This window comes from Adelges cooleyi, unplaced genomic scaffold, assembly GCF_023614345.1.
Source record: "Adelges cooleyi isolate 19-005CV unplaced genomic scaffold, UGA_ACOO_1.1 ACOO_flye_CR_arks_rails_tigmint_CR_PRNA_108, whole genome shotgun sequence".
Taxonomy (NCBI): Eukaryota; Metazoa; Arthropoda; class Insecta; order Hemiptera; family Adelgidae; genus Adelges; species Adelges cooleyi.
In genome coordinates, this window is record NW_026095761.1 from 9,685,091 (window position 1) to 9,708,348 (window position 23,258).

At 30.9% G+C, this 23,258-nt stretch overlaps 1 protein-coding gene across 3 annotated transcripts; it reads right to left on the reverse strand.

Annotated features, from left to right (window-relative positions):
- Positions 1 to 503: 503 nt before the first annotated feature.
- LOC126839881 (KH domain-containing protein akap-1-like) lies at positions 504 to 22,020 on the reverse strand. 3 transcript variants are annotated; one of them, XM_050575312.1, is made up of 9 exons: positions 21,765 to 22,020; positions 15,441 to 15,531; positions 2,437 to 3,425; positions 2,107 to 2,341; positions 1,906 to 2,045; positions 1,638 to 1,827; positions 1,357 to 1,566; positions 1,141 to 1,274; positions 504 to 1,074 (listed from the first exon to the last, which is right to left on the reverse strand). In XM_050575312.1, the coding sequence occupies exons 3-9, from the start codon at positions 3,388 to 3,390 to the stop codon at positions 946 to 948; spliced, it is 1,992 nt and encodes a 663-aa protein (XP_050431269.1). In that variant the 5' UTR covers positions 3,391 to 3,425; positions 15,441 to 15,531; positions 21,765 to 22,020; the 3' UTR covers positions 504 to 945. The 3 variants fall into 3 exon arrangements, with proteins under 3 accessions (XP_050431269.1, XP_050431286.1, XP_050431278.1); XM_050575329.1 differs by lacking the exon at positions 15,441 to 15,531; XM_050575321.1 differs by lacking the exons at positions 15,441 to 15,531; positions 21,765 to 22,020 and adding an exon at positions 9,052 to 9,467.
- Positions 22,021 to 23,258: the final 1,238 nt, after the last annotated feature.

Here is a 23,258-nt window from a genome sequence, read left to right on the forward strand (position 1 = left end):
TGAGTTTATCACTTGTTTACTCGAAACGCATTATTTGCATTTCTAACCGATCTTAATCAAAAAATATTTTATTTATTTATACAAGAATATAGGTGATAATAATACTTCTAAAAATATTATTACGGCTAGTTCTACTTATATTTCTACAAAAGATTTAACTTTGATTAAAAATTAAAAATAATTCCTTAATTTTAAGTCCTAAAAAAAATTACATTTAACATACGCGGCACGAAATAGAATTTAATATTATCGAACAAAAAAAACTTATTTCTATCAAAATACAGTTGACGAAGATAAAAAAAAAAAATTTAACAATTTTTTTTACTACAATATTTTTTGTTTTCATGTAACTCAAAATTTAAAATTTAAAGTATAATATTCATTCATAGAAAATACTGAATGAAAAATGAAAGTTTCTGAAACTGTATACATTTTATTTTTTTAAATACCTTACCGAAGTGCTTAAATTATAAACACGACGGCAGCGGTAAGAAAATAATAAATATATATATATATATATGTATGTTTAAAATAATAATTATTGATTAATAAGCGATGATCTTATTGTTTCTTTTAAAAATTTTTAAAATAAAATTTGGTATATTTGAAAAAAAAATTGGTCATTCGTATTAAGTTATTTTCGATTGGTCAAAAAAAAAAAAACTTATGAAAGTGTTCGAATGAATGGTAGTTAAGTCTTGATGGTAAATAAAATTTTTTTTAAAAAATAGTCATAATAGTTGTTTTAGTGTAGAAAAATTAGTGCTTCAACCGATCGATAAATAAAATATGTACCCTTTGGGTTAAAATACGGAAATTTTTTCAAATGGAAAAAAAAAAATTGTTATGACAATGAATGAGAAAATAAAATTAACGCAATAACAGTCGAGGCGAAAATTAAAATAATCTTAATAACCATTTAACAGCGAATGAGAAACGACCAATCTAAGCTGATGCGTACAAAGGATCGTGCTCAGTTATCGCCGCCGGTTCAATGAAGATTTGGCGAACGCTGTCATTTGGCATGTAGGTGCCGAATCCATATTTAACCAGCTCATCGTTTACGGAGATTGTCTGGAAATAGAAAAAAAAACAAATTAAGAAACATATTTGAAATTGACATTGTCAAATAATGCTTACCACTAAACCGTCGTACGCAAGTAAGTTAACATATTGTATACTATCAGACTTGTAAATGACTTGGGCGAACAGCATTTTTCCGGTCGTCAAAGCTTCAAACACCTTCAGCGATTCTTCGCACCATTTTCCGTACGCTGTAAAAAAAATTACAAATTAGATCATCAATTGGCAAATGGTGACCATTTGGAAAAACAGTCGAAGAAGTGTATTATTTACTCGGAGCGACATTGGCCAGACTACATTCGATTGCTTGGAAACTTAACGATACCAATGTGTCGTGCATGGGTCGCATGTCGCATTGGTCAATTTTCTTGCAGCCGCCATAATCCAAAAAGAACACGTTGGCCGATTCGTATTTCTTTTCGTCAACGTCTATCACTTGAGCGCGGTACCAGTTTCCTTCGCTGTACGTGGCCACAACGGAACCTGTAATACACCAGATACAACGTTAGACGATCACGACAATGATGTTGGCCGACTGAGCCACATCAACATACCGTGGGTGACTGTGCGCAAGTCCACTTCTGGGATGTCTTCTTTGTTGGCAGCGAACATGTCATTCATTGCAAAATTTAACGCCGACAGCAAAGCATAATCCGGGGTGGAAGCGTTGTGCACGAAGAAATGGTCAGGTGCAACCACATCGGTAATAATCACAATGTTGTTGACTCCTTCGATTAGTTCAGACTGTAGAAAAAAAAAATGTAATGTTAAAAATGACATTATGAGGATTATGATGACGAAAATCGCCGTGGCCACATTTACTTTGTACAATTGCGAAATAACGGGAGTACCGCCATCCATCATCATCGGAGTAATGCACTCCAATGTTAACTCTGGGAACGTTTTTTCTGGGAACTTTGCTCTTATCAACTTAAGCGCTTTCCTTATATTAATTTCAGATCCTAATAAAAAAAAGACATGATAATAAACGTGTTTTTAATAATAAATTGTTGACTGACTAACCTATCAGAGTGCACATCTTAAACTTGTCTTCAGGACTCTCGGTCTTGTTTTCAACAAAAAGTCTTACGTTACTCTTTTCCTTAATGTACTTGACAAAAGCTCCTTTTTTGCCGATAATGGGACCAACCAAGTCAATGGGAACCATAAAATCAAAACTCATTTGCTCGTCAGCATCGGATATCGTATGCAATTCACCTGAATACGAGCTGCCACCTTTCCCGCTGTCTTGCGAACCCTGTCAGCAAAATAATATAAAATAAACAATAGTTTATTAACCAATTAAAATAAAAAAAATAATAATAAGGGGAAGGAAAAGAATATTTAACATACCACGCTCCTGATATCCGAATATATCGTATTGGGCGCGTCATTTGTGTCAATGCTGTGGTCTACACTATGAGCTGAATCACAATCCTCTTCCACTATTTGATGGGTTTTTTTGGTGGCGGCAGTAGGCTTAACACTGTTGCCTATGCTACTAGTTTTGCCCACCTTGTGGTGAGATTCGGTGGGCAGAAGCTTTACCACGGTATCTTTCACCGGTTTCTTCTTGCGATTTCTCTTTTTTTTCCCTTTGAACTGGATACCTTCAAACAACATGGGTTGTTCATCTTTCTTTCCCTTTTTGGTCGTTACAGCAGCAACGGCGGCTTTCGGACATTCACAACGATCTTCTTCTTCTTTTTCAATCATCTCCACCCAACATTCTTTCTGTTGTTCACTAGTTTTCATTGCTTCGACAACAGGTGACGAAACACTCTGTTCTAAAGCTAAACGTTCTTCTAGCGGTGTTGGTAATTTATCATCCGAATCTAGATTTAAATTTAAATTACTCAAGTCCTCGGCTAAGGACTCCACTGTCATTTTACTAAGTCCGGAGTTAGAATCTACGGGCATAACCTTAGTGTCCAACTCAAGTTTCGATGGACTACTACAGCAGTTTACTAACGTTTCCACTTCCTTGATTTCCACTTGACTGATGGTTGGCTCCATGATTTCTTCTTGGTGAGCCGACGACCAGGAGTCTCCTCCTCCAACGGCAGCAGACTCTTCTTCGGTGATGCGTGACGCTACTTCAATTGTACGAGAGGCTTTTTCCAATGCCTTTATCAATTCTTGGTCGTTGATTTTGTTTAGCTCTGGCGATTCAGAACTAGATTTGTTGCCGTCACTCAGGTGATGTGACAAAACCCTCTTGCGCTTGTACCAAAGATAACCGAGGTATAAGACGGCTGTCGAAAATGTTAAAATTCTCCCCAGCGATACAGTCCTCACCTTGAACATATCGTATGATATCCACTTTGACACGAGTGTAAAACCTATGGCAAAAAGAAAAAACAGAAATTAATATGTATAAATAGTAATGCTATATAATCTGAAGGCAATAATATCAATGAAATTTCATGCAAATAACAATGTATATTCATTCTATACAGTACTTGTTCACCGGGAACACGTTTAGTCACAAAAAATTTAAATACCTACATCCAGTACCCAGTTAAAACAGTAAAACATGGCAGAAATGTCATGGGCCATCTGGCGACCGAACTAGGCTCGAAAAGAGCCTACTCTCGGTGAAAATATGCCATACGCTAATAATAATAATTGTAAAACATTTATTTTTAAATTTAGTCAAAAATAGAATGAATCATTTGGACGAAAGTGCTAACTCAATGATAGAAACAAATAAACGATTTTGTTTAACACCAAAAATATATAACTGGAAAAATGGAGAACATTATTCCCGAACGAGTCTTGAATTTTTTTTTTTAATAACTTTTTGCTGAAAAATATTTCTGGTTTTCGACAACCAATCATGTGTCTTATTAGGTCTACAAGGAATGTACACATGCTTGTTATTTTTTTTTTTTAACCAAAGGCCCAAAGAAACTTTTGGAATTATCTACAGATTTTCCCATGATTTTAATTTCACAGGAAGTAGTTATTTTATTCATTAATTTTTTTTTTTTTATTTTAACTTTATTTAAATTTCTTTTCTTGAACGGACGTTACAAATAATTATATTCACACACACAATTAAAAGGTGCAAATCGCAGGCGATTGCTGACACGGCCACGGCATCAAAAACTATTATTTACATCCGCCAATTGCGCGTTATTATTATTATTATTTCGCAGTTGTTTGAAGATATATTGCAGTTAAAAAAAAAAAACGATCAGCAAGTTTATTTAATACGACCGAAAAATAAGCTTTTTCACCGCAGTCCCTACTCGAATTACAACACACCATATACATGTCAACAACATTTATAATTGGAAAAAAAAATTAACAATAATAATTATTCCACGTAGTTTCGCATTAGAGGCAAACGACCGCTCTATATAAAATGAGTATATATAATATATTTTTATTATTAATCGTCGTCCGCGCGCATAACCCGACAAGCGGTTTTTCTCCTTTTTATTTCCTCCCAGTCGGTCTCTTTTTTTTTTATATACACCAAGTAGAGTGTTGTGATTTGTGATATATATGTATGTGTAACATTTTTAAAATTTTTTTTTTTTGCTCACATTCACTTGATATCTTTGTGTGTGTAGAACTACCGAGAACTCCGTTCCCTCCCCGAGGGGCCGGAGCGCGCGTTTGTCTGTGGCGGAGAAAGAAGAAAAATATAATACCTGTTGAGCGCGCGCATACCTGATAGTTTTTTTTCTCCGTGTACCTGTAGTACATTATATTATCACGGATACGTGGTCTTTCTATAAAGGTATATTATATACATATATATATATATATATATATGGAAACAGGTTTGGCCGGTTACCGGTCCAATAAACCCCGTGTACGTACATACACCATGGCCCTTCGCTTCGTTTGTCTCGCATAATATCGACTATAATACAATACGATATTGTATTCGATGCCAGATTATATCCAGAACAATAATACATTATGAATAGATCACCGTCGAAAAAATAACACCGGTGCGCACCACCTCATCTTTCACGACCTCGTGGACGGCGGAAACACGTGGACAAATATTTAAAAAATCCTAACCCCCAACCCCAGCAGTGTTGCCAACAAAAATACCTTAAAAATTACAGCTGTTCCAAAAAAACGCTATATTATGCTAGGTTAATAAAATATTACATTAATTTAGTAGTAATTAAATAAAAGAAAAATGCCGTTTTTTTGTTATCATGAGAAAACAATGTGATAATAGCAAACGGTCAGTGTTGCCAAGCTCATGTCGGAATGTCATCGAGTTAACCTTTTATTTCTTTCCATTTTTAAGTTAACATTACATTTATTAAACACGATGACTTTATTATTCATTCAACGTTTATTACCTCCAATTCGTCATAATGTAGTACCCATAAGATATTTTTTTATTCAGATGGTACATATATTGATAAAATGTATTGTCAACCTTAATTTTCGCCTTTTGTTGACCGCAGTCGAAAAAATAAGTAGTCTAGTCACTGGTTATGATTTAATTACAAATCTAGCTGATAGGCAGCTTCGAGCGGAAGAAACAACAGATTAGTCAGGTCCGGTGATACACATAATATTAGAAATAGTAATACTACGTCATATGATAGAGGGGAATATTTGCGACAGAGCCAAATAATGATGTACATAATATCGTCAAGTAGGCGAAATCATAAAATAATAAATTAAGTTCAATTAATTTGTGATTGCTGATATAAAACTATAAAAATGCTAAGAATATTTTTATAGCCACGCGCGATATGAAATTTTCGGTAGCTGAATGCCAAATTCAATATAAAATAGCTTGGAAACTGCACCGGCCGGAAATGTCTGCCTGCGGTTCCGGTTGATAAAAATCACCACTTAGCACGTGGTTTTATAAACGTCCGAACTCACGTTATAGCTTCCCAATAACCTAAAAAATAATACAAATAAAATATTATTGTAGTCAGAAAAAACGGTACTTTATACACAAGACGGACTTTAACCCTGGTGTGTTTTTTTATCGAAGCTTTACCCAAAAAACCAGGGGAGAAAAAAATTGCAAAAAAAAATCTACATAAACTATTCATCATCGGTGTGCACACTAAAAAGGTTCATAAAGTTCATCACGGATAGATAAAAAAATTATATATCTATCAAATTCAAGCAATTATAATAAAAACACGCACTAGAGCTAACAAAAACTGACGATTTAGAAAACATTTTTTCTTAAATTTTAAGATTTAGGAAATATTAAATGTATTGCACTATTTTATTACTTCTGGCAAAATGTGTTCTGAAATGATTACAATGAGAGTTTATGTTTTAGGTAGAAAATAAGGTACAATTCGATAAAACTGAAAAATATACAGGTTTTTTTACTAAATGGAAAATTAATGACAAATAGGTAAACAAAAACGTTGCTTTCGAGGAAATCCTTCAGTTTTTTTATTTTATTTTACATAATAATAATAATTGTAGGTGGAAAACAGTAATTATTATTTTTTTTTAAACATGTGGCGTTCGTGTCGGTCGGTTTTTCTCGACCAAGGCTGTCGTTCAGTTGTACGATAAATAATAACTAATATATAGTAAAAAGTCAATAAAAAGATTGTTTTTACGGTTTTACACACACACAAGCGTGACCTAAAAAACAACCGGGACAGGTTGTTAATTATTTATCATCGTCGGTGGCGTAAAAAAACCTAGTAAATTACTTATATTTTATACATGATGTATCATATTTGCAATAACTATAATTGTTGTTTTGTAGTTCAAAAACTAACAACGACATAACGCGCAAATGCATTTGCCTACCTGTTGATTAGGAACAATCAACAGGTAGATACACACACCCACACACTCATTATTTATCAACATTCGACAAATAACGGTTCCCCTTGTAAAAAAATTGAATTTACACAATTGTAAAACACCAAAAAAAATTTTTTTTTTATGGTTCTTATTACACTAGAGCGTTTTCTAAACAACGGTGATTTAACGATGGCAATAATAATAATTCAAATTAGAAAGGTAATTGGATCAAAAACGACAGATCGGCCACCGGTTTGTCAACATTCGAATGACGATTTACAATTATTTATCGCAAAACTATAAGAATAAAAAAAAAAAATGGTCGAAAATTATTTAATTTCAGTTTAGAATTTGACAATTTAACATAAAAAAAGATACTCCAATCAATTCATATAAGTTATAAGATACGTTACGTAAGTATCGATACGTTGAAGAATATCATTAATGTATTAAAATCATTTAGATATATTTACATTATTCAAATTTAATTAGTATTTCATCATTTACGTACGTTATATATATATATATGGCGGGGAAAATTTTCAAAAAATGTGTTATTGTATCAATAGGCAACACTAACATTTTTTAAAAAGTTATTTTGGGAAACAAAAATGTACATACCTAATTCTTGACTTAAAATTACTGTGCTCTATAACTTTTTTTAAAAAAGTCAAATTAGTTTTAATTTGATATGGAATATTCATTTGACTTGTAACACTATCGCCATACCACAACAAACCAAATAAATATTATAAACCATTTCCCCCGGAAAAGGTGGGAACTTTTCTTAAATTCGCTATTTAGGTGTAGTTTAAGGGCTGAAAATTAGACTCGAATGGAGCTAGGTATACCATAAATAATTTTCGCGAACATCTGTATTAAAACTTTTTCTTTATTAAGGAAAATACCAAAACAATAAGGGAAAAAAATATGATTTGACCGTATTTAATTTCTAGTTTTCTCTTTTGAATTAATTATTGTTCACGTCTAATTATTATACGCCTGGATACAACATACATTTGGTTAGAAAAATCATGTATAAAAAAAACCCTTTATATATATATGTATGCTCAAGAGTCAGCAGAGAAAATGGTTTACCCAAAAACCAGTAAAAAAATAATAGATTAGTACTTTTTTCTTTTTATTGTTATCTGTCAACACATTCGTTATACTACATATATTTTACGCCAAGGTGCGCGGTTGTTGTAAGCGCCTTCGATTATAATGAAAATAATAAGAATACTAGTATTTTAAACACGCCTTTGGACCATTAGGTTTTTACCACGATGGTTACGCCAGTTCGTAGTAATATTTATTATTACGGTGGGCATGTGAATATTGTTATTATTATTGTTATAATATGACTGAAGATTCCCCCGGCCTATCTCTCCGGTATGTATAAAATATTACAATATATACCTATCAGCCGCTGCGTACATGCTTCGTCGTTGTTGTCGTCTAAAATTAAACCTACAGATAACGACCTGCGGGTAAAATTTCCAAAACTATCCGACGACACGGTTCTTGACCCCGACAGAGTGCTGGGCTTTCAGTGGTTTTTTCATACATATATATACACATGTATGTACTGTTAAAATTTATCGGTTACTTAAGATTTTTTTTTTCATATTTTTTCTTTAAAATACTAATTATTTAGTAAATAATACCCCATACAAAAAAACCAACGAAACTCTTTAAACGGTGTGTGTGGGTTTTTTTTAAAGGTTATGTCGGTACGGCGAGAATTTGCGCGGCGACACGCCGCCTTCTCCTCCTCTTCCCGTACATGGAGGAACACTTGAACACACACACATGCCGTATATATAACACGTTAAACGACAGCGTGGCACGGAGAGTTATCGGCGGCGGCGGCGGCCGAGGCGAACTGCAACGTTGTACGTTCCTTTTTTTTCAGCGGACGGGGAAATTTTCCATTATTATTACCATTATTTAATTTACTTTGTAGATGTAGTAAAAAAAAAAAATCACAACGATTATATTTTCCGTGAAAAATATGTCGTGTATCGAATCGCCGACGACGACTACACTTCAGGAGAGATTCGCCACGCCGCAACGGAGGCGGCGGAAGCTACGACAAAAACCACGTTGTGCCGCGCGACCGATATACTACACGTGTGGCTGAAGAAAAACGCGTGCGCGGCGTACAATTAATAAATAAATAAATAAATAACAAACCTTGTCCACGTTGTCCGGCGCCATCGTAATATTACAGTGTAGTACTAGGAAAAAGACGTCGAATATTATAATATATATATAAATAATTAAAAATATATATTAATACACGAAATCGTTATTAAAAGTAAAACTTTTTGCTTTTTTTTTTATGTACACCGAAACGTGCACAAAACGATTTCTTCAAAGTACTACTGGCGTTTTCAAATACGAGCACCGACCGTTATTGTCGTGAATGGCTAAGTTGTTAATAAAATTAAAATTATTGTAAACGGATTATACAATGTTTAATAAAAATAAAAATAAAACGAGAAAACCACAGACACACACGAGACTATACCGGGAACGGACAACGAGAAAGTAAGCAACAGTAGTGCCAGCAAACGTGACGAGACTGCGGCGCGACGGTGTGTGCCGACTGCGTGCCGTTGGCCGGCCGCCGTAGAACGCGGCGCGCATAAGAGACGGCGGGGCGGGCGGGGGTAGCGACATTTGCCGGTTACCGTGAGACACCGGCCGGTCTGTCGGAGGGTGGAGAGGGGAGAGGACGACGGGAACAGTGCGGCCGGACTAGAAATTACCATTTACCGTACCGCCTGGCAGACCACGTGGCGCAGCTACTGCGATAATAAAATTTTAATGACGTTTTAGACCAAAATGTCCCACAGAATTTCGATTACTTAGGATGGTCCGATTTCGATTCTGTAAAAATATACGAGTACTGCGACTCTATTACTACGTCACGTTAGAAACGGGTTTTTGCTTTTTTTAGGTGAAAAATTGTATTCTAATATTGAAATTGATTTTTAATTCAATTTTTTTAATCACACAGTTACTACTGAATTTTTTTAATTAAAGTCGATTTCCAACAAAATTCAGATTTTTTACGACCAAAATGGCTTTTACTCATAGAAAACAACAATGTATATATGTCAAAAATATCCCTCTGAAACTTTCCAGGATAGTATTTTTACAAATTAACCTTAAAGTAAATTGACATGGTCGAATTTATTACAACCACTAAAATCTTTAATAAAATAATATTTAAAACCCTTAACCATAAAAAATTATATACTCTCCGCGTATACGACGTATTTCGGCAACAATGTTGTCATCTTCAGTGCTGAACACATGTGTATCATTGGTAGGTACCTAACCTATATTTATAAACTCATTAGGTACCTACTTTTAATTTTCAATCTCCTTGGAACGACCGACAATAAGTTAAGTTTACCTTTTACTATTATTTATTATTTTTTATTATACGCCGCCGGCGGTCGCAGCATATACCCAACCGCCACCTTGTTATACTATATTATTATAATATTATAATGTATTTTACCTGAAAATCAAAAAAGAGAACAGGCCTTTTAAGATTTTAAAGATCTCTGTAAAATAAAAAATATTACAAGTAAAATCACACATTGAAACATTATTCGATAGACGTTTTTTTTTTACAGCGGTAGACCGTTCACGACTTGTGTAATTAACGTTTTTATTGATAACCAGACAAAAACGTGTGTGTGTGTGAAAGACAAAATTTATCGTCAGCCGTATGGTATCATTAGGACGTCTTGTTCGAATTTTTTTTTTTTCAAAAACACACGAGCACTACACGTGCGCAAACCTCAAGGCATGATTAAAATATTATTATTATTTTCTCAAATACATACAATAATAATAACGTGTAATAATCGTCTAATTGTGTAAAAAGTATGTTGGCTGTTCTCTCGCTTGCTCTTTTCGGATTCTAAAAGAGATAACAAAAAAAATCTACTAATTCTCCGTGTTGAGAACGTTGTTGGTGAACACTTCACAAAATGTAATCAAATTTCAGCTGTCGTGACATCTGCGCCATTTTTACACAGAGGCATTACATTACAACTGCAAACGTAATTCCCGTGATTCTTAAGAGAATAATGATTTACAAAGGTGTGTTTTCATTTCTGTTTTACCGCGGATTTTAAATTTGGGAATCAATCGAAATTCGAGTAAATTATTACAAATACTGCTCCCCATTTTCTTAGTATTTTTATTTGTGTTGTCGGTTCGCGTTTTACTGGTTTTACCGGAACTCACTTGCCCGAGTCAACAACTCGTTTTGGAATATTTTCCATTACAGAATCGAAAAATTTACATTATTGCGCATATCGTACACACATTACGATATTATCTACGTTTTATTAACATAATAATATCGAAAAATCCGAGAAATTTCGATATATTATAATTTTAAAAAAACAGCAGTAGACAAAATGCGAGGACAGAATATTTCGAGGTCTGGGCAGACCGACCAACTATTAAACAAAGCGCTTTGGGACGATCACATTTTTAATTTAAATTATTTACTACAGAAGAGAATTGTAATAATATGCCGCCATGACGCGTTTTGAAAATATCCTTGAGTTATTAAAAAATACACGGGCGTTTAGACAAATCTATTAGAGCATAATATGTTTAAAATTATGAAAAATGTTTCTGAAATCTGAACAGACGTTGATAACATACCACTTCTAGGCCGAGCACTCTAACAAGTTAAAGTTTATTTTATTACAAGTGTCGACTACATTTTAAAAATAAAACCCTCCTCCCAACTAAAAAAAAAACACCCAAAATTAGTCCTCGCCGAGTTATGCAAAATTTAATCATAGTTTAACGAAAACCCCATTTGATTTTAGAGTATAACAAAAAGACTAATATGTATCTCAAATTTTAATTTTCAACACTATTCGTCTTACAAATTATAAAAAATGTTTATGTGGTTTTCGTACAACAAGTGGCCGCCAGTTGATGTTTTCGTAGTACAACGATATTAACTTTAAACATTTTAAACAATTTTTCAAAAAACAAGGACTAAACATTGTTAAAAAAACAGATATATTTTATACAATACTTACAAAAATTATTAGTAGACAAAAAAAATCCAAACGGGTTACGGTAACCATAATCAGTTTATACTTGAAAATTATTGGCATTAAATTACAAGCCGGTTAAAATGAATAATATGTTGATAATTCCAAAGCTATTTAAATTTTACAACTAAAATAAGCAGTTTTTTTAACTCGCAGACAAGTTTTTAGGGTTTAATACATAAAACCCATAATTTTAACGGGTTGGCTTGGAGTTTTTTTTTTACCAACGCTTGGCCACTTTTTGGATGAAACCAAAAATTGATTTTTTATTTTTTAAAGAGATTTTTATAAAAAAAAAAGTCAATGGGAATCGTTTTTGAGTTAGTCATCCTGAGAACAAAATTTTGTTTCAAAAGGCATAATAAGAGTAAACATTTTTTTTTTTATTAAATTGTTTTAAATCGCTTGAGCTATTATAATTTATCATGTTAATAACAACACTGATATATGTTCACACACAATACGGTCGACTGATATTATAGAATGAGATTTTTAATTTAAAAAAAAAAAAATTTGAATATATAACGTATATATTGTAATATATAACGTATATATTGTAATATATAACGTATATATTGTAATATAACGTATATATTGTAATATATAACGTATATATTGTAATATCGTTTGGCAGTCGAATCTGTTGCGTGCAACAAAACCAATTTTAACCTTGTGTTCGATAAAAAAAATGGAAAAAAAAGAAGCGCACGACAAATGTATAACATCAGTAATAATGTATAAAATTAATATATAGCGGTATTGTAACGTCAGTTGACGCGAAAAATAAATACTAGATAATAGAACAGCGAAAGTCGATAATAATATTATGTTCACTTTTTTCCTTCTTTCTATGCAAGCCTGTAGATCAAATATCTCATCTGAATAATGACATAAATTAGGCAAGACTTTTAAAAAAAAACTTTTTTTTTTATTAAGTAAACCTACTCCCTTACCCAAAAAATGAAAAAATTATAAGAGTGAATATCAACAGACGATCAACCCTAATCGTATCCGAACTAATACTCAAAATATAATTATTTTAAGCACAACAAATTGACACGTTATTAACTTTTGACGTCCTATGACAGATTTACCGTTTGGATCACATACGTTTGGAATATAATATTAAAAACATTTTTTTTTTACATTTAAACTATACATAGGAAGAAAACGTGGCATCAGGTTCGGAGAACACACGTGAGCGTTTCTCGATTATTGATAAATGTAGAATTAAATCAAGGTAAAATGTGCTCACGCAGCGGATATAGTCGGCAAACACACGAGAGATATGTATTTCTTAAGGTTAAGTTCCTTCCGTCTTAGGCAAAGTAATCTTTGACCAAGACCATACAAACGGTTATATTAGTGGTTTTCCAGTGGCTGAGTAATTACACTAGATCGAGTCGAAATTTTGGGACATCTTATACTTAATTCGTAAATAATTTGTAAAACTTGTTAATTATTAATGGATTTTCTTATTTTACGATACAACACGTTTAATTATTTTTCGTTAATAATTAGTACAATTGATAAAATGTATACAAAACGTAAATTGCGAGTAAGAATAGTTGGAATAATGTATTTTCTATGATTTAGAAAATACTCGATATAAATAATATATTTAAAAAGACGGGATTTTGAACTAGGAAAACAAAAATGTCACCTTTGAATTGGATTATTTCAAATACGAAACAATTTTTTTTATATATATACTTTAATCGAAACGAAACACGTAATATTACAATGTTAACTAAATTTAAAACGAGCAAATACACCAAAAAATGTATTTAGAAATGTAAAAACTACAGTCATCGGCCATGAAGGCTACCTAAATGTATATACATATATGAACATAGTGTGCATATTATAACCTCCGACCTGGTTACAAATACAATATCTATTAGACGGAGATAAAACAAAATAAAAAACTTATTAACCCAGCACAGAACAAAGTCGCAAATACTAATAATAAATAATTAATGTACTAATATCAAAAATATTGCATAGGAATAAAATGATTTACATAATACGGCATTGAGATTAGATAAGAAAAATATGTAGAACGAAAAGAAATTAGCCACACGAGTAAAGTATCAAATTTAAAAAAAATCAGTGTCAACAATTTTTTTATACAGTCGATAAACGCAGTGAATAATAAAAAAAAAATGAAAAGATTAACACTGCTAATGTCAAAATGGAAAATGCAAGAGCATGCTTTTTTTTAAACCGGATTTTACACAAGTGTGCTTTATACTTATATAAATATTTTCAACAATTACTACGACAATTATTCCATTATTATCACCGTACTACAATGTCGCGGTTGAAAAATGTGAAATAAATTTATATACATATATAAAGGCAGTGTAAAATATTTTAACCGTTAGTCGTTAAAAAAATTTGTCAAGCAAAATCATGCAAATAAAAAAAAAGTAGCGTGTATATGCGCAATATCGAGTTTTGTGAACATAGACAATTATTATTATAACAGACGCAAAAAAAAAACGTTAAAATTAAAAAAAAAAAATCCAGTAAGGAAAAATATATTATGTAATTGCGAAATATTGTCATTTGTGATCTCCCCTAGTAGGTGTTAAATTACTTGGGTGTATGTATATAAAAAAATTAACGGACGTAATTTTTTTTGTTTTGATTGTACAAGGTATTGTTTCAAAATAATTGATGAAAATCTTTGTGGGAAACGTCAATTTTTTTTAAATGGAAAAGATTTTAACCTTAATCCGAAATGTGCGTGTACGTTCACGCGTCATAGTCACGAGAATAGATTCAGAAAATTCAGAATTTTATAATCAAAAAATTATCGGAAGTTTATGATTTTTTCATCCAGAAGTCAGATTTTAAAGGGTGAGAGTAACTTTTGAAACCCAAACGGTAGTTTTGAATAGTTACTTTTTTTAAACGTATTAGGGTTTAAAAGTAATTATTCAGATCTGATCGTCGAACAGTCAGAAATTTAAGCAAATTATTCTCAGTTGAAAAAACGAATTTAATGTATACACGTTGTCATTTGAGTTTAAGTTTATTTAGAGTTTCACAAGAGATAATCAAAATGGACGTATGGACGGCCGTTCGTTTTGTGGATAATCTCTTTTGAAAATTGAAGAAATATATTTTATACAACCAAAATACTAATCGAGATAAATATTGTAAACGTTCAGGTCGGGGATTTGTTTTCGAATAAATTGTATTTTATTATGGTGGTGCATCTACTCACTTCACACTATCCTTTATTTAATATTAACAATTAGAGCTTAGTACCTCTACACATATCTAATTAACCTATTACTTTCGTTCTGAACTGATCGAACGTGTAAATACAACATAAACAATTATAATAAAATATCACGTTCAAAACGATTAAAACTATTTGCGACGTCTTAATAAAAAAAATTGCAAAATACAAAAGCTTTTAAACGTGTAATAAAGTAAACACTCAAAAATATATTGGTTTCTACTTACTGCAGTGTGAAAACGGATCGGCCTAGTTTCGAGATGGAGATAATATTTTCAGCCCCTTTTGTTCTGCTTATATTTTTCAAAGAACAACGACCTGATAATAAAAATATTAAATAATCTGTATCACATTGCTACAACATACACAAAACGCCATTTTTGTAGCATAAAACTTTTCTTTCATTTTAGGCTCAATTAGCAATTTATCTACTTGTTTATTTAAATAAGAACACCTATTTGATACGTTTTCGGGTCGTTTTGAAAATAATTAAGTACAAATATTTTATCGGTTCTGTGATTAATAATACACTTGCGCTTTAAATCAATTATTATTATTTTTTTTTTAATAATATTGCATATTTATGGTTTAATTTTTTCAAGTTTTTTTCCGGAATTTGAATTCAATTTATCATTTTAAAAAACGTCGGTTGGCATATGGTATCGGCTTCGAAACAAAACAAATAACGCTTAAACGTACAACCTGTTGACGGTCGTAAACCAACAATACATTTTTTTTTATGACGCAGTTGATTAAAAACCAATGTAAAACGTGTTTCAATAGGGGAAATGAGCATTTCAAAAAGGGAATAACAATAATTAGAAAAAAAAGAGTTCAAAATTAATATTGGCCTAATTTAAAAACAATATCCGGGACTTGAATGTAATTAACATTAAAAAAAAAATTAAGGTCGCTATTGGACGATAAATATTATACGATAGCAAAATTGAATGAAGTAAATAGTTTTAAATAACGACTCTGACAGTAGCAGTACAATATTGTACAATAAATAATAATTATTAATAAAATGTAATATTGTATACAAAGGATAACCGGAATTCGATCACATTATATACTAGGTATAATAAAAATAATAATAATAATGATATTAATTACGATGCATTTATGACGTTTCCCAATATAATAATAATATTATTATACACTATAATAAATGGAAACACGTGATTATCAAACATGTTATAACAATAACAATGTTGTTAATAACAAAACATAATATATTAATTATTTCGCTATATTCGTGGAAACGGTATTGATTTTTATTGCGAACATTCTCATCGCCACAAATACACAGGTATTAAATGAGGAAAGGCGTTTAGGTTAACCGTTTTTAAAAACATTATTATTTTACATTTCCCGTAAAACAGTCGTTTTAGCAGTTTATTTAGATCGTACAACACAAACACTACCCGACGTTATTGCGTTTTACGATAATAATATTAATATTATAACATAACCTGTGCTCATTAAAAGCAGGAGGAAATCTTAACAACAATATGAAGGGTACAGGGAAAAACCAGCAGTCATTTTTTAACAATGGCATTTTTTAGTTATAAAATTCGTTTTGATACAAAACAAATCTGTTCTTTACTTTTAAGCACGATTATAAACAAAAATATACAATATTTTAAAAAGTTTTAAGTATTTCTTTAACATTTTAAAACTTATTTTAGCATTACTTAAACATGTTTTCTTAGATTGGAAAAAGTGACTTTGGTGGTTTTTACCCTGTACCCTTCATATATTGTATTTTTATTGGATTTCTCAAGACGTAAATAACTAATACATTTGTTTTAAGTATGTACTCAATAAATTCTAATACCTAAAAAGCAGGAAAAATAAATTAAAATCTATAATTGTTATTTTAAAAGCATTTTTATTAAAGCTAAGATTTTTTTTTTTTTTTTTGAGGGTTGCTAGATTCTGCAACTTAGACTCTCCCGTCCTCACTAAATGGGCCTTTATAAATACGTAATATACGATTTTGAGATTAATATTTTTCAATTGATCAACTGATCGGCGTAAAATATAAGGGCTCAATATATTTTTAAAAAAATGTGTTCGAAATTGAAACAAGACAGTGACAATGTTCACTAATTATCAAATTTTCGACTAAAACTTCTTAATGTGACTAGTTTCCATCCTGACGGTGGGAATGATGGTATGAATTATGATGTAATTATATTTTTATCAATGATAATAGGAATTCCAAAAAATACATTTCTCTGGATGGTTTTATTTTTTCCTACATTTTTATGATATTGGCAGGGAAAAAACATCCGAATTTCGTCGAACCATGCTGTCGAAAATCAAAAAATTAAACGAGAATTCGTTGTGTTCGTGTTTATGAATGTAAAGAAAAAGAGTACACTAGAGGTATTCAAAGCAGCATCCGACCTCTCTCTTATGGCTGCCGACCATTATATATATATATATATATATATACATAAAGACTGCAGAATGTATCCTAAAATCAATACAATCAAATACACATTGTACAATATGATAGTTTGAATGATCTAATTGAAAAGGTAGAGAATGCATGATATTAGTTCGTTTTGTATAGGTAACACGACCGACCATAGGTAGACAACACCTGTTGAACACCTGGCTGTATTTTACAACTTCAAATACTGTCGTCTTTGGTTACTGGTTAACGCACAATACTACAAATTACAACAAAATGGCATTCTGCGAGTAAAATACAAACTAATATATATATATGGCCAACAAAGCTATTGACACCTAACACAACAATTAAATTAAAGTTGCGATAATTACTTATAAACATAAATTAAAAATTATAAATTTTAGAAAACCTGAACAAACTAAAAAAATATCAAAAATTCTTTCCCGCAAAAGGGGTGGAAACCATTTCTCTATGTCACTCGTTTAAATATCTTTTTGGTGCTTCAGGTGTGAAAAATAGACTGTGGGAAGATCTAGAGTTGGGCTGTAACATATACGATTAACATGGATATGTTTTTAGCATGGGGTTAATTGAAAATATCCGTGCACATTTTCGGTTATATTTGATAAGAGACAGCTGATAAGAAATTTGTGATAACAGATTATATTAAAATGTCCTTTTAACATGAGCGCCAGAAAATCTATAACCTCAAAAAATGTAATTTCGTTTTAATAGATTTAACATTTTTATTAAGGAAAAAAACCAAAAAAGTGGATAACTATACTTTGGCCGCAGTTCTAGGTAAAAGTGAATTAACAGTTTATAGGTATCCAGAAAATATACGGCGACTAATTATTAGGAAAGACAAACGATCAACCTTAATACTAAAAATACTATTTTTAAGCACACTTTTGTCATTACAAAGCTTTTTCAATATTTTTACTCAATAAATGCATCGACATTTATTGATAATATTCCTTTTAACAACAGATTCGCATTGAAGCGTGGAAGTGATATTATCACTTCAAAGTTACAATGATTCTTAACCTGAATGATAGACGTGTAATCTTCCCCAATCCCAATTTGCCCTGACCCTACTGTACTGTTTATTTTTTTGCTTAGAAAATAATTTACTATTACAGATTTCAAACAGCGTAAGAAGATAGTTTTTTCCATTCTAGTGAAAAAAAATTTAGTTTAAGGAAATAGGAATGCCAAATAAAAATAAAATCTGATACCAAAATCCAATTGCTCCTTTTCCGACCAGATCACACCGTAATTTTAATGTTTAGTAACTTAATTAAATATTAACAATAGTTATGGCAAATCATTTCACTACTGACAACATCAATTTTTAAAGAAACATTGTAAAATTAACCTAACGGAAAAAATTTATTTTTAAGGCGCAAAGGATAGGCAATATTTGATTAAATTTGATCTAGAAGCGAATTTAAGTATGCAGAATAACTTTGAGGTGTAAAAATATAAGTTTTTCTAGTTATAAATGGTTTAAGTTTTTTTTTCTCCAAGACAAAAGTTTAGTAAAAATTTATTTTCGTAGAAGTCATTTTCTGGCAAGTCTATTAGACAGATTTCAATTTTTTATTATATACTATTTACTATATTCTCTTAGGAGGCTAGCTAAAAGTCCGGTTTTTTTATTGAGCTACTAAATAATTAGTTGGGTCAATTAGAAAAAATGATAAAAATAAATACAAATTTGTTTTTTTCCTCCTATAGAAAAGATACTTAACTTTATAACAAAACATAATTTTTAAATCGATTGTGTAGACACTGTAGTAATTCAGAAAGTCTTTTTATTTGTATGAAGTTTGATGCTTTCTGTTCCCCTTAATTTACCTAGAATTTTAGGTACACACTTTTTCACAGTTAATACAAAAATATTATTCTTTACAAAGTCTAAAGTCAAAATGACATTAAAATATAAAAAAAAACAAATAGGTTATAGTTTAATAATAATATATTAATATTGTAAAACGTACAATTTTGGTACAGTTAATTATAATTGTATCAAACTAAATAATGCTTTTTAAGACAATTTTTTTTTTACTAACCATAATAGCTCGTTCGATATTGCCTATCAGTGATTACTGAATTTAATTTCATATATCATTGTAAGTACAATATAATTTAGCAATCAGCCCATACATAGATAAAAAAACTCACGGCTACAGACTATTTTTAAATATTACAATTGTGAGAATTTTTAATAATCAACAAGAAGTTTGAAATTGTATAGATAATTGATTGCATCACAAAACACATTTGTGCACGCTGAAAAGTAAAATAAATTGTAAGCTGTGAATTCACATCACTCCTATAATTTCCTACTATTGACAGAGATGATAAAACCAATAATACCAAACTCACAGCTACTGATTTACACAAATTATAATTTAATAATTATTTTTAAGAATATACAGCTTTTTAACTCATTTGCCCTGCACAGGCAGAACCTAACCCAAATTGTAACCAATTTTAACCCATTGATTAATCAAACCCAAAATACCTAATATTAAAAATGAACAAAGCCCTGTGATAAATATTTAAAAGGATACTCTTATCTAAAGTCGCTTAACTATGAAAATGTAGATTTCAATGTAATTATAAACAATATATTTATACATTTTACCTATCTAACCATAAAAAGTCATATTGAAATAATATAATCTTTATTCTATGTTTTAACATTTCCTGACACTCTACTAGTTTTGGATTAAGTACATATTTCTGAGTAGACAACTATTTGCCTATTAAAATTTAAAATTTATAAAATTTGCTAAGGTAGTATGAAATTAAATTTAAAAATTCAACTCGCATGCAAGATGTCGCAAGATGATATTTATTATATGGACATTTGATTTCAGTTTTAATTAACGTAAGATTCAAAACATAAGTCAGGAATTAAATGGATACAATTCAATAGGAGAATAATATGATTTTGTCCTTTGTCGCACGTTATGTTTAAGCAATTAATATTTCAAAAAAAAATTACAGAAACAACAAATAATACAAAAATTATAACAAAAAAAAAAAAATCATTGACATTTGGGGCAAACATTGGTAGATAAATTATTTTATGTTTTACAATATTATTATATTATTATTATTGGTATTTTAATAAAGTTAAAGAGAAAAAGATTGTATTCATCATATTTACATTATTATTATAGTACTACAGTTTGTACTACAAAAGATTACCAATGGATTAATGATAGATTACCGATGGAATATAAAAAGTAGAGTGTACATGCATTAAGAATTGGTAGTTTGAAATTAATCTCATTTATTTCATACAACTGAACCAAATTTGAGAACTGATATTTTAAAGGATACATATTACACTGACAAATATTAAGAATGCGTTAATTAGGAACACTTTAAAAATCCTACATTTCCAATAGCATTACAACAAATGTAATTTATATGTTCAGAAAAATTAAAATATTCTGACAATAACAAGCCTAGGTCATAGACTTGAAAAATTGTTTTGAGATCATGGCCATTAATTTTATAATTACTAGAAAGTACTTTATTTTTATGGCGTCAGAATGAAATAAATGTACATTTTGAATGGTATAAATTTAGGCCAATAGTTTGATACCAACGGCTTAAATTATTCAAGTCATAATGAACAAGCCTATAAATACCAGAATTTCTAATAGGTAGATAAACATAATTTTACAGTCAGCAAAAAGCAAACATTCATAGTTGCCAAAAAAGGTACCACATCATCATTCATAAAAATTAAAAAAAATTAAAATACAAAAACAACTACAGCAGTTGTGTCGGTCGTGAAAAAATACTACTGTCGTTAAAAAGGTTCAGGTATTCGAGATATCTAATATAAGGGTAAAATTACATTTAAAAAACGAAAGTGATATTGTTGGGGATGTTTGATTTTCCTAATCCGTACCGGACGAATTTTGACCAACTGCACGTTTGGACACATTTGTAAGTTTTCTAAATAGTTTCGGGTTGAAAACTGGCGATGCGTTTTGAGCTTTGCCCTACGAAATCAACGTTGACCTTTTGTTGTCGTTCGGCTAACCTAAAAAGCCGGTCGCACGGCCGACGTTAGCGGCTTTGCGTTGTTACTGACCTTTATTAGATTATATTACGACAGACGTCGAACAGCAAAGGCAAAATCTAGGCGACACGTCCCCGACTGATAATCAAACGGCGGAAAAATACAAACAAAAAATCTGTCTATTGACACATAGAGTTTTTAACAGTATAAATATTTATGTTTTTATAATTCACAAACTACACAAATAAAACACATACACACGCACCGCAAATCGCGTGGTTAGCCGACGGACATGTTGTGCGGTTCCGGGAACGATCGTCGCCAAGTGTTGCCAAACTCCGGCCACGAATACCTGTCTGGAGCCGGTCAAATTATTATGTACACCGAGCGGCCGAGCCGCGTACCTGGAAGACTCAGGGGAGCCAACGCAACGGCCAGATGGCGCGCGAAACTAGCTAAAATTCAAAAATGTTTACCCACTCAAACCCCGTCGGCACTAATTCGTAAACAGAGAGATAGACAAAATGCTCGACTTTAAAAACTATTAGATTATCTCTACTACTCTAGGTAAGTAAAAAATAATACGGTCCCATAAAGTAAATAAAAATTGAAAATTCATACAATTTTGTCAAATGTGTCCAATATCATTTTAAATATTGTGTTACAAAAATAGTATTTACATAATTTTGTTAAAATATGTTTTAAGCCTTCAGTGTGCATTGTATCAAAAATGCAACGTGTTTATTGAATAATTTTATTTTGTTGAAAAGATAAATTTAATTTAGGGGCGCCTTATCTTACGATGAACATCTAGATGTTATAAACGTATTTTTTTAAATATATACATTTTTACTTATCTTTTCCAAATTCCTGATAATATAATCGGATTACTACATTTTGTTCCACAAATGTTTTATTCCATGAGACATTTGTTCCAAAGACATTATTATACAAGATTATGGCTTGTTCCAATCATTGACCTATAAAGAATTCTTTATAGGTCCATAGTTCCAATGAATATTTGTTCCAACCGTCGTTTTTCCCGCTAAACAGTTATGCGAACGGACGTTTTGTCCAAATTGTAATTGTTCCAATATACATTTGATCCACATTTTTTTTTCCCAAATGAGTTTGTTCCATAATACATTTATTCCAACAAACAATTCATCCTATAATATTTTGGAACAACTGGTAAATGGAAAAAATGTTTATGGGAACAAAAGTTTTGTTTTTTCTAAACCTTTATATTTTGTTACAAAACATAAACTTGTTTGTACATAAGTTATATGCAACGAATATACTTACTATCTAGCCAAAGCCCAAAATCAATCATATTATCTTCATAACGAATTACCAAACATATTATTATCGTTTGTATTTTGCTATACATTTTAAGCTATACAGAATAGAATTATTTATTAAGTATGCGCCCAGGATTTTTTTTAAAACTATTATGTTCTATTATACATTTATATTGTGTACTGCATTCGTATTTTATTACAAACGTTTTAAAATTGTTTGTACATACCATTGTTTTTTTAAAATAAAAACCTATTTGAATTTCGG

Excerpts from the sequence above, each read along its gene's own strand:
- LOC126839881 (XM_050575329.1), bottom strand. The coding sequence starts at position 3,390 with ATGTTCAAGGTGAGGACTGTATCGCTGGGGAGAATTTTAACATTTTCG. Across the intron at positions 1,828-1,905 it reads TTATTTCGCAATTGTACAAA|TCTGAACTAATCGAAGGAGT; the intron begins GTAAATGTGGCC and ends TTTTTTCTACAG. Across the intron at positions 1,275-1,356 it reads TCTGGCCAATGTCGCTCCGA|CGTACGGAAAATGGTGCGAA; the intron begins GTAAATAATACA and ends TTTTTTTTACAG.